Here is a 12960-nt window from a genome sequence, read left to right as displayed (position 1 = left end):
GAGCCTAGGCTGGGCTGCCTTAGCTCACTGGGAAGTCAGAGAAAAGGGGGCTTTGGGGACAAGTTCAGGGGGTTAGCCTGGGATGAGCTGCCTGGATCCCTTACAGTTTAGGAGATGCATGCCTGTGGGGGAAGGAGAGGAGGAAAGGAATGGCTGGGCTGCTCCCCAGAGGGACAGCACTGGGCCCTTTTTGTCTTGAGTTTTTCTCTCTCCTTGCAGGCTGGAATCTTAGGGGAGATTTCAGGGGGATTGTTTCAGCAGAATATTCATCAGTATTCCAGGTGTGCTGTTTCAGGGTTGTGGTCTCCACTTATTGGTCAGTGCTGGTAGTTAGTCATTGCAGCTGGTCTTGGCATCACCCACCTGGTTTTGCTGCTTTTCTGGGCCTGGAGTTGAAATTCAACTGAGGCCTATATGATGTCTCTGGGAGAGGTGACCTTCTGTATCTAGCTGTAAATTGCTCGGCCATTTTGTTCAGCTATCTGTCTCAGTTCCCAGATTCCACTTGTCTGGGCTTCCTGGCCTGTCTCAGTGGTAGCATACGGCGTATGTCTGGCTTATTTCTCTTAGCGTAATGCCTTTTGGATGTATCAATGCTGTCACAAAATGGCAGGATTTTCTTCTTTCTCATGGCCGAATAATATTCCATTGTGTGTGTGTGTGTGTGTGTGTGTGACATTCTGTTTATTCATTCATCTGTAGATGAACACTTAGGTTGTTTCCATGTCTTGGCTTTTGTGAATAATGTTGTAATGATCATGGGAGTGCAGATAATATCTTCGAGATAGTGATTTTATTTTCTTTGGATATAGGCCCAGAAGTGGGATTGCTGGATCATGTGGTAGTTCTATTTTTAACTTCTGGAAGAACCTCCATACTGTTTTTGTTAATCTTTTAGACTTGTTGAATACTGGTTCTCACTGGCTAGAGGGATTTACTCTAATCTTTCAATGTAATCTTATAGAGGAAGCTCTGAGATGCCCTTTAGTTATGGAACTGCAATATAGCTGTGACCTACTGTAAACCAAGTATAAAAACCGTTATCCAAACGATTGTGTTGCTACATTTTACTGGAGACTCCCTCAGACACCGTGTACACAAATATAAATATAACCCCATAATCTATAGATATTGTTTTATTTTTTGAATATATTTTATTGGGTGTTTTTTCTTTTTTTTTAGCTTTATTTTATTGACTATGCTATTAGAGCTATTCCAATTTTTCCCCTTTGCCCTCTCTGCCTGATAACACCCTTCCTTCCAACAATCCCCCCCCTTACTTAGTTCATGTCCATGGGTCATGCATACAAGTTCTTTGACTTCTCCATTTACTCTACTACTCTTAATGTCCCCCTGTTTATTTTGTACCTGCCAGTTTATACTTCTTGATCCCTAAACCTTTCCCCCCATTTCCCCTTTTTTCCTCTCCACTGATAACCTTCCATATGATCTTCGTATCTATGATTCTGTTCCTGTTCTAGTTGTTTTCTTAGTTTGTTTTTGTCTTATTAGATCCATTTGTTGATAGTTGTGTTTGTTGTCATTTTACTATTCATAGTTTTGATCTTTTTCTTAAATGTGTTCCTTTAACATTTCATATAATAAGGGCTTGGTGGTGATGAACTCCTTTAGCTTTACCTTGCCTGGGAAGCACTTTATCTGCCCTTGCATTCTAAATGATAGCTTTGCTGGATAATATAGGCAGCAGGTCCTTGCTTCTCATCACTTTGAATACTTCTTGTCAGTACCTTCTTGCCCTCAGAGTTTCTTTGAAAACTCAGCCTACAGTCTTATGGGAACTCCTTTGTAGGGAACTCTCTTCTTTTCTCTTGCTGCTATTAGGATTCTGTCTTTATCCTTAACCTTTGGCATTTTAATTATGATCTGTCTTGGTGTGGTCCTCATTGGGTCTAGCTTGTTTGGGACTCTCTCTGCTTCCTGGACCTGCATGTCTATATCCTTTGACAAATTAGGTAAGTTTTTCTTCGTTATTTTTCCCATAAGTTTTCAGTTTCTTGCTCTCCCTCTACTCCTTTTGGTACCCCTATGATTCAGATATTGCTACGTTTAAAGTTGTCCTACAGGTTCCTAAACCTCGCCTCGTTTTTTCCAATTCTTGTTTCTTCATTCTGTACTGGGTGACTTTATTTTTTTCTTGTGTTCCAAATCATTGATTTGAACCCCGCTTCCTTCCTTTCACCATTGGTTTTATGTGGATTTTTCTTCATTTCACTTAATATAGCATTCACTTCTTCCCTATGTGTTTGCTGTACTCAATTATTTCTGTGACCATTGTTATCACCAGCGTTTTGAACTCTGTGTCTGTTAGGTTGGCTATCTCCTCATCACTTAGTTTTCCCACTTGGAGCCTTGATCTGCTCCCTCTTTTGGGCCATAGTTCTCCGACTCCTCTACTTGACAGCCTTCTGTGTTTTCCTCTCTGTATTAGGTAGAGCTCTTGCGCCTGTTACGTTGTAAGGGGTGGAGCCTTAGGTATTCATCAGTGATGGTCGACCAGTTTCATTGCTTTGTGGCGCTGTATGTGGAGAAGGGGTCAGAGAGGGAACAGTGCCACTTGCTCGACACTTGCCCTGTTCTACTCATTTGCTCAGCACTCGCCCCATTTCCTGTCACTTCACTCACTTCCCGTATGTGACTGGTGCCCAAGTAGCTATTGCCCTGGTTGTGGTTCCCAGGATGGGTTGGTTTGCAGACGTTCTAGGACCATCAGGGCCTCTAAAGGGACTCTCCTGAGAGATGAACAGTTTCTTCCATTGCCCCAACCCCCACTGGTTTTCACAGGCAGAAGCAATGAGGCTTTATTTTCCCGGTGCTGGAATCGTGAGCTGGTCTGGGTCTGGGATCACTCACCAGGTGTCCCTCCTGGCTTATAATGTGTGACTGTGCTTTCTGGCAGTGGGCCTAAGCCACTGTCTTGCTGCCTCAGCACTGCTCCTCTCCTCCCTGGTTCCCTGCCTCTGCCCCTCCTACCCATCTGGATGAGTATTACTTCTTTATATCTTTGTTTGTTGGACTTCCCTCTAGCTTGATTTTCTGGTAGTTCTGGTTGTTTTGTTTTGAGGTAGAGGTAAAACTTATTTTGGTTGTGGAAGGAGGCAAAGTGTATCTACCTATACCTCCATCTTGGAAGTCCTGGATTTTATTTTGTTGTTGTATTTTTTCATTACCATTTAGTCCTAACCCTTTTCCCCCAATATTAAGTTTTAATATAATGGTAACTTCATTCATTATGATGTTTTAATATATCTTAAATTCAACTTTTCTTTATACAGTTTTTATTATAAAAATTTTTTAAAAAGTAATTTAATTCAAGTAAAATATTACTGAAAATTGTTAATATATCCACCTTGGTTTAGCTTAGTGTATTGAGACATGGCTCTGGTTGAATCTGAATATCTCAAAGTTCATTCAACAATTAGTGAATGTTCTAGGTGCTGGGATTAGGCAGTGAGCTAATAAAGGAGAATTCATGTTCTTACGTAGGCAGATAGACAAAATAGATGGCATATCAGATCATGGTGAATTCAGTGAAGGAAAAGATGATGGGAAGGAGAGGAAAGTTTGCCTGGAGTAGAAAGAACAGCAACTCTACAAAGGTTTGAATTCCGGCTCTGGAGGTGGGCAGGGTACTTGACCTGAACTGAGTTCAGGATTCCTAATCTGTAAAATGCGGACAAAGATTAAACATATTTCATAGTGTTGTTATGAGTATTACATGAGAAAATGTAGAGAAAGCCCTTGGTATGGTGCCTGGCATATAGAAAGGGCTTAGTAAATGCTGTTAGCACTCTTATTAATAAAGTCTAGTCAAGGAACAAGTATAAAGGACACATGGACATGGACAACAGGGTGGGGATTGACTCTGGGAGTGGGTGGTAGGTGGACAGGGCAGGGGGGAGCAATGGGGGAAAATTTGGACAACTGTAATTGAACAACAATAAAAAATAATAATAATATCCTAGATTTCTCAGAGTCACTGACCCCTGCTCCTTGTAATCTTAGATTTAGGTTGGGAACCCCCTATCAATAACCAGGTCTCTGGGAAGTCCAATAAGGATCCACCGAGTTTGCTACCTGGAACCCCACCCTTTTATGCCCTGACCACTGGATCAAGCATCTCCAGTACCCATGTTTGCCCTAGCTATACTGGAACTTTGATATACCCTTTAGACAATGTTTCTGATATAGAGTAGGTACATGAATGTTGAAACTTTTTCCCCTTCAGTTAAACAGCGAATAGTGAATATTCAGTAAATACCAACTGCTGGGCTTCCAAACATACCACTTTTTGTTTTACTTAAAATTTTGTGAATCTTTGGAAGACACATGGATAAGCAGAGTACAGAGCCATCTCTCCAGAACTCTTGTCTTGAGCAGAGGGGTCTGTGTGTGTTTTTTGGCATGTATCTATTATGGAGTATATTTCTCTTGTAAAGTGTCTTCTTTAAGTGCTTCTATCCCCTTCTTTTTGTGAAACAATGTATTTTTAGCAGATGGACAGAAACTTAACTCTTGTGAGTTTGACACGTAAACTTTCTTTCTGTCTCTTATTAAGGAGAAGACTAAAGTTGTTGAGCCTTTGGACTATGAGAATGTTATCACCCAAAGAAAAACCCAGATTTACAGTGACCCCCTCAGAGACCTGCTTATGTTTCCAATGGAAGATATATCTGTGAGTTCATAAGCACTTTTTTGAAGAAAAACAAAACAAAACTGCGTTTGCCAAGCCAGTTCTTACAGCAAGAATGTTCCTTTTCTTCTAGATCTCAGTGATAAGTCGTCAGCGCAGAACAGTGCAGTCCACTGTACCAGAAGATGCTGTGAAACGGGCCCAGAGTTTGTTTGTCAAAGAAGTAAGAGGCTCAAAGTTCACAAAGGAACATTCATCGTATATTTAAAATATTCTTCTTTTAGTATTAATGAAAAATAAAATTGCTGTCACTTTAACTGACCTGCGTAAGAAGTCTATATGATGTGATACAGAGATTACAGCTAAATAGCATGTGCTCTTAGTCTTTTTCTTTTGGATTTGAATATTGTCTGCCCTTAGATACAGTGTTTAAGAGAGCATAAGAATTGACATTTATTGCTGCCAGTTAGTTTAGGTAGACACAGTTAATCCCCAAAGGAAGATGTGAGTACCAACATTTCCCAAGTGATTTTTAAAAGTCAGCTTATTACCAGACTTTTAAAAAGTGGCTATATGTCTACTTTTCCTAAATATAAAATTACAGAGTTTGTCTTTTCTTTCAGTGTATTAAAACCTACATCACAGACTGGCATGTGGTAAACTACAAATATGAAGAATTCTCTGGGGACTTTCGAATGTTGCCGTGGTAAGTCCAGAATTCAAGAGAAGCCTTGAAAAGGAGAATTATTAAACATTTTACCTTTTTTTAACCACTTGCAAAACTTCTTAGTTATAATTTATGGCACAGTGAAACCTCAAAAAATGAGCATATTTCATAAATGCAGTATTTTGGGTAATCGAATATGTTTTAACTTTGCTCACTGAAATTCTTTCCAAAATGTATGAGTTCACTTTTTGGCTTTAGTATATCTGTATTGACCATAAAGTCATCTTTATTTGACTCTGCGTACTCTACAATACTGTAGTATTGTCCACTGGTGTCAATGAAAAAGCTAGAAGATACTTGGCTCAATTTGATAACCCCAGGTATCTTTTGACAAAAGTGCATCTCCTTCAAGTTGAGTTGAAGGACCACTGTGAGCACACTGGCCCAGGAACCAGACGGTCAGGGTTCAAATCTTATATCTACTGCATACTAGCTAGAGGTGACTTTGGGACAGTCACTAAGTCTGTTTGAGGGACTACTTTTCTCTCTTTTTTAATCTGTAACATTACCAACCTCACAGGATAGCATCAGATAAAGTTTTGGAGAAATATGGCTTTGTGTAGCCTTTTTTAAAAAAAAAAAAAAAAAAGAGATTAAGAAAATTCTCACCAAAGAATATGTTTATTGATTTTAGAGAAAGAGAGGAAGCGGGGGAGGGAGGTTGGCAGGGGAGAGAAACATTGATACATTGATATGAGAGAAATATCAATTGGCTGCCTCCTGTATGTGCCCTGACTGGGAATCGAATCTACAACCTACATATGTACCCTTACCAGGGACCAAACCTGCAACCTTTTGTGTATGGCATGATGTTCCAACCAACTGAGCCACCTGGCCAGGGCTGTGTAGCCTTTTGTAGCTGTCAAAGCACTTTCCCAGAAGAGGGAATTGAGTCCTAAAAATGTCCTTTAAAACTGAGTTCTAAGATGACCAATCCAAGGTCATACATCAAACAGATGGAAGAGTTTGAATTAGATACACTACATTGCTTTTCAACCTGGAAAAAGGTAAGGTTCTGCCACCAATAACAGCTCTGGCACACATTCCTTGGCAGTGCCCTTCCCTGACAAAGTATCTGGGCTTAGTTATGTCTTTGATGCTGGCTGCACATGTGGGAGTCCTTTATATAAAAGGTAGTATAATTTTAGTCAGAGGGAAGCATCTAAGTTTGGAAGGGAGAAAAGAATTTCTCCTCCTCATGTTTTGACATTTTCTTGGTTGTAAAAGCAAGAAATGTACTGATCTTGTTTTGTTTTATTTTTTTGTCTGTTCTGTTTAGTGTCTAATACAATTTTCTTGCATTTTCAGCAAATCTCTGAGACCAGAAAAGATTCCCAGTCATGTATTTGAAATTGATGAGGACTGTGAGAAAGATGAGGTAAAGATTGGAGCAACTGCATTGGTTTCTTCAAGGTCACTTCTACTGACAGAGATTTTCTTGAGAAAAGATGAGGGAAACAATTCTTTATGAATGATCTGTGGCCAACTTTCAAACTAATGAGTGTTTTTTTAAAAATTAAAAAAAGTTATAGTATTTCCAAATAGAGTTGAGGAAAAATCAGTTGAAATGGGCTCTGATTTGTATATAGACATGTTTTTCCACCTGTGGGACATGCTTGTGGAGTAGCTTTTCCTGCACTGGGCATGTGGTGTGGTGATTCATCTGGACTCTCCTGCCTGACGGATCTCTCATGGGACAGATGGCCCGGATGTCTGTGATATTTTGAGGGGCAGTTTGCCTGTTTACATAATGCAGAACTCTTTCCCACATGATGGCTCACATGATTAAGTAAATATTGAGTGCCTGTACTGTGTGCATAGCACAGAGCCTTTCATTCAGTTGTTGACAATTTCATGCATAATCAGGCAACTTCACAGAGGGAGGGGAACTTTATACTTTAATTAGAAACTGGGGCAGGGCCTAGTTCATGTCCCCCAAATATTTGATTACATGCTTGGCTGTTGTTTCACTGATAGCTTTTGCTCTTTTCAGGATTCATCATCTTTATGTTCTCAGAAGGGTGGTGTGATAAAACAAGGCTGGTTGCATAAAGCGAATGTAAATAGCACCATCACAGTTACCATGAAGGTAAGAAAGTTATAATGTAGTATTTCATATTTTAAGGATATTCTCATGAGTAGCCCATTTGGAAAGAATGTTTCTTTTTTAAAAAAAAATTGACAATGAACTCTAGCAAAGATATCTTTAATGAGAGGATTCTCACAGATGTATGAAATTTTAAAACTCCAAAACCTCAGGATGAATTTAGAAATGCAACTTTTTAAAAGAAATGTAATTATTTTCTGAATCAAGAAGGTGAAAAAGGAGGCTGGCAGTGGAATAAAGAAAAATTGCTTTGAAATGAAAGGACATCAAAGGTTTCCTTTCTTTATTTTTATTTTTCAATTATAGTTTATATTTAAATATTATTTTGTATTAGTTTCAGGTGTACAGCACCATCGCTAGACAATCATAAACTTTGCAAACTGTTCCCCCTGATATTTCCAGTACCCAACTGGCACCATACATAGTCATTACAATATTGTTCACTATATTCCGTATACTGTACTTTATGTCCCTATGACTGTTCTGTAACTACCAATTTCTACTCCCTAATCCCTTCATATTTTTTACCCAGGTCCCTAACCCCCTCCCCTCTGGCCAAGGTTTCTATGTGGAAGTAAATGTAATAAGTACAGGGAAAATATATGGTTCTGTAACATGGGGCCCCTTGCCTCTTATAACCTCCAGACAATTAGATAAGAAACATACCAAATTAACTACTACCTAAAGCAGTACATTAGTACTGTCAGAACTAGAGAGATTTTTTTTTTTTTTTTAGCTTGGTCAGAATAGTGAGCTTTTGACAAGGGTAGAAGCACTACACTACAAAATAAAAATCACCCAGAATCATCAGAAAATCAAACTATATGGAAGTCCCAACAACAAAGAAATTAAAGCAGCCACATTCATCAGAGGGATAGGAGGGGCAGAGATGCAGAGACATGGAACAGGCAGTCCCACAGCCATGTGTGCTGGATAAAAATTTGGGAGAGTTGCCTCAGGAATCAGGGATCCCAGCCCCACACCAGACCACCCAGCCCAGGGTTCTAGCACCAGGAATATAGAAGTCCCCATAACTTCTGGCTCTAAAACCCCGTGGGTGTTGGAGCAGTGGAAGAAACTGTGGGATTCTCAGGAGTCTCTTCCTAACAGACCTGCAATGGACTTAGAACTTATGCAGACTCCCTCGCTCTGGGTTTCAGTACCTGGGCAGCAGCTGGAAGGGCACCAGTGGAGAAATTGAAGTGTTTGGTATCATGGTGAGTGGTGGGATACAGCTTCCTCCTGGACAAAACTCCAGAGGCCGGGCAGCAGCATTGTTCCCTCTCTGAGCCCTCCCCAACACAGAGCAATGACAGGGGTTGTCCCACCCTAACATTTACCTAAGGCTTCACCCCATACAAGTTACTGGTGCACTTTTCTATAATAGGCCATGCTACTAAGACAGGGAGTCCAAGCAACTCTACCTAATACACAGAAACAAACACAGGGAGGCTGCCACATTGAGGAGGTGAAGAAATATAGCCCAAATGAAAGAACAGAATGAAACTACAGAAAAAGAACTAGACAAAATGGAGATAAGCAATCTATCACATGCAGAGTTCAAAACACTGGTTATAGGGAAGCTCAAGTAACTCATTGTGTATTTTAACAGTATAAAAAAGATCCAGGCAAAAATGAAGGATACACTAAATGAAATAAAAGAAAATTTACAGGGAATCAAAGTGGAGTGGATGAAGATGAGAAGCAAATCAATAATTTGGAACATCAGGAAGAAAAAACATTCAATGAGAACAGCAAGAAGAAAAAAAGTGAGGATAGTCTAAGAAGACTCTGGGGCACCGTCAGACATACTAACATTTGCATTATAGAGATGTTGGAAAGAGAAGAGAAGGAGCAAAAAATTGGAAATCTATTTAAAAAAATAATGAAAGAAAACGTCCCTAATTTGGGGAAGGAAATAGACATATAAGTCCAGGAAGCACAGAGAGTCTCATACAAGTTGGACCCAAAGAGGACCACACCAAAGACACATTATAATTAATATGTCAAAGGTTAAAGAGAGAATCTTAAAAGCAGCAAGAGAAAAGTAGAGTTACCTACAAAGGAATTCCCATAAGACTAATCAGCTACTTTCTCAAAAGAAACTTTGCAGGCAAGAAGGGACTGGCCAAACATATTCAAAGTGATGAAAAGCAAGGACTTTCAACCAAGATTACGCTATTCAGCAAAGGTATCATTTAGAATGGAAGAGCAGATAAAGTGCTTCCCAGACAAGGTAAAGCTAAAGGAGTTCATCATCACCAAGCCCTTATTACATGAAGCATTAAAGTGACTTATTTAAGAAAAAGAAGATCAAAACTATGAACAGTAAAATGACAATAAATTCACAACTATCAACAATTGAATCTAGAATGTAAACTAAGCAGACAGGAAGAACAGAAACAGAATCATAGATATGGAGATCATCTGGAAGGTTGTCAGCAGGGAGGAGGAAGGGGGAGAATGGGAGAAAAGGTACAGGGATTAAGAAGCATAATTTGTAGTTACAAAATAGACAGGGGATGTTAAGAACAGTATAGGAAATGCAGTAGCCAAAGAACTTATTTGCATGATCCATGGACGTGAACTAAGGGGGAAAATTGCTGGACAGAGTGGAGGGTACAGTCCGGGGGAGGGTCAAAGGGAGAAAAATTAGGACAACTGTAATCAATAAAATACATTTTAAAAATCCAAAGGTAAAATTAACAAGCTACTTAAAGATTCTTAGCAGGGAAACATTATTCTCTGATACAGAATATAACTGTTTCAGTTATTCAATATACGATCATGTGGTTTGCTGAGGATGATTCACACTTCCATTAAGTATTGAAGGTCATTCTGTCCTTCACATTGCCTGCAAGCAGAAACCATGTGTGTCTACCAAGGGAAGACTCAAATTTTATCTTAATTTAATTTTTCGCCTGCTGCTTTCCATTTAGTGGTCACGTCCTGTTCTCACTTTCATTTTCAAGCTCAGAAAATAATGAATACAAGTTGTAGGATGCTTCTTATGTGTCCTACACCTAATCCTGGGCTTTTGCATGTGATAAGAGAACCCATTCACTGAGGGGGCTTAATATGCTCCAGGCACCATAGTGAGTGCTTTATATTCTGTATCTCATTTAATCCCCTTGGCCACCCTCTGTTATAGATAACATACTTAGTTTATAGATGTGGAAAGTGAAGCACAAAGAAATTCAAAGATTAATCCAAGATCACACAGCTCCAACTTTTCTGAGGTGGGATGTGTACCTAGGCAGGCTGATGACTGAGCCTGTGCTCTTGACCAGCACACTATTTGTGCTCACTAGCTCAGTGAGCGAGACTCAAGTCTTTATTATAACTCCTATCAGAATTACCAGGTAAAGAAATGCATGTGTGAAGGTTACAGTTCTGTGCGCATTGTGATAAAATGGTTCTATGGTATTTGACTATATTCGCTTACCCTAACATTCTCAAAATATATAAATGCTTTATACATACTAAAGCATAAAGTAAAACAATCGTCGTCGGCAGCCGTCCATCTCGAGAGACGATGGTGTAGCTTCTTAAGAGTCTATCTGCACCGCCGAGAATGGCTGTGCAGTCCGACTCGGGAATGACACGGTATCTGTCTCCTCCCATGTTGAATCGACATCTTGCGATGACGCTGGAGTGTCCTCTCCAGTGAAGCTGAAGCTACAGAGCCTGGGCAGGGTGATATGGAGGGTCTGCTGTTGCCCATGCAGCAGACCCCCCCTCTCTTCGCAGCTGAAGGGCCCAAGGGAAAGACGGAGTCAATACAGCTTGGCTTCAGGTGCGCCGCAGGAGTTGCCGGTGTTGACTACAACATCAAACCACCTTAGGGAATCCGGCTCCGGATTTTCTGTTGGGGTTTACTCCCTTAGCCTTTCCCCTGAAGAGGTATGCCGCAAGGCAGCGGAGGTTTTTTGGAGTCAGAGTTTTCCTTCTCTGATGTGCCCTGACTGGAAGATCGAACCAGCAACACTTAGCTCGCAGGCCGACGCTCAATCCACTGAGCTAAACCAGCCAGGGGTTCTGAGAGCATTAAATGTGCCAATAATACACAAGTGTTTTGAAGAGTACATGGTGCTTATTAGATGCTCAGTAGGGTCCGTGACTTACTTCAGTCACCTTTCCTCATGCCCATCCCCCTCCACTTCTTAACCCCTGGATGCAGGGGGAGGGGCTCATGTCTCAGTCATCTTCTTTAGTCTTTCGCACATAGTAGGTGCTCATTAAATCATTAAATGCTGGAGTTGCTGGAAGGACATTGATGATTGAGGAGTGCCTCCTGTTCACCACATGCTGTGAAGTGGGCTCTTCTACCCCAGTTTACTGGTAATCAAAAAAGAGTAGGGTACAGCAAGGAAAATAAAGAACTAATTAAGACACCATTGCATTACTCCACATGAGAGGTGATTGTAGCTTGAACAAGATGGTGGTGAAGCTGGAGATGCATGGAAGAATACTGATAAGACTTAGGAGGAAAAAGGTCAGAATATGATTAAATATGAGATGTGAAGAAAACAAAGAAATTGAGGATGGGCTAATGGAAAGATGCAGAGGCCCTTCACTAATAAGAAACAGTAGAAAAGAATCAAGTTTGTGATGAGGTAAAGAGAAAAAATTTATTCGTTTTGGCATGCTTTTGAGATGGCCAGGTGGAGATTTTGAGTGGAAAACACAAGTCTGGAACTCAAAGGTGAACCCTGTTAGAAACTGGAATTTCAGTCATCTGTGTCTAGAAGGAAGTTTGAACCACATCAATTTTTGGTGATGGCAATTAGGGAAAGATGAGAGAGAGCATATAAAAGAGGTTAGGATTAAGGAATTTTAACACTTAGAATTTGAACAGAAGATTTAAAAGAGGAGCAACAGAGAAGTGAAAGGAAAAGCAGAAGAATGCAGAGTCATGGAGAACAAAGAGAAGACAGTGTTTCAAGGAGAAAGTCGATATAAATGGTTAAATGCTACTCTCAAAAAGGTAACTAAAAAAATGAAAAATGTGTGTTGGCCTTGGTGATATATATGCTATTGATACTAATGGAGCCACTTGAAAGCTAGATTCAAGAAATTCAGGTAAAAGTGGATTATGAGGAATTGGAGACAGCCTTTTGCTATTCCTGCCTTTGTAATTCCAGATTAATGCTATTGATAGCATGATGTCTTTGTATCATGTACCAGTGTCTTTACCTTTCCATGCTAGAGAATGCATTTACCTGGTCAAGAAGGGAGACATTCACTTCCTGCCTCTTTATCACATAGCCTTTTTTTTCTTTTTTTTCTTTTTGTTATTCATTTGAGAAGACTATTGAGTATCTAAGAAGAAATATAGTGATGATTATTTGGTGACAACCACGATGATACAGAAAACCTCTAAGGTGCTAGTTAATGTGTTCAGGTCTTTTCTGCTTTTGTTTTAAAACAAAAAAAATATTATACCATCACTGTGCTATTTGTCACAAAGTATAA

The 12960-nt window shown here is 39.9% G+C and overlaps 1 protein-coding gene across 2 annotated transcripts in view; it reads left to right on the top strand.

Annotated features, from left to right (window-relative positions):
• The window catches only part of DOCK11 (dedicator of cytokinesis 11), a 206918-nt gene that overhangs the window by 44890 nt on the left and 149068 nt on the right, over positions 1-12960 (top strand). For both annotated transcript variants that reach the window (XM_090265104.1, XM_090265103.1), the window contains exons 2-6: positions 4577-4693; positions 4785-4874; positions 5275-5357; positions 6687-6756; positions 7372-7467. In XM_090265104.1, coding sequence (XP_090121230.1) covers positions 4577-4693; positions 4785-4874; positions 5275-5357; positions 6687-6756; positions 7372-7467 — 456 coding nt within the window. The remainder of the gene's footprint in view (positions 1-4576; positions 4694-4784; positions 4875-5274; positions 5358-6686; positions 6757-7371; positions 7468-12960) is intronic.

The sequence above is a fragment of the Furipterus horrens genome, unplaced genomic scaffold, assembly GCF_987537825.1.
Source record: "Furipterus horrens unplaced genomic scaffold, mFurHor1.1.pri manual_scaffold_17, whole genome shotgun sequence".
In the NCBI taxonomy this organism is placed as follows: Eukaryota; Metazoa; Chordata; class Mammalia; order Chiroptera; family Furipteridae; genus Furipterus; species Furipterus horrens.
This window is presented reverse-complemented; position numbering and strand designations above follow the sequence as displayed.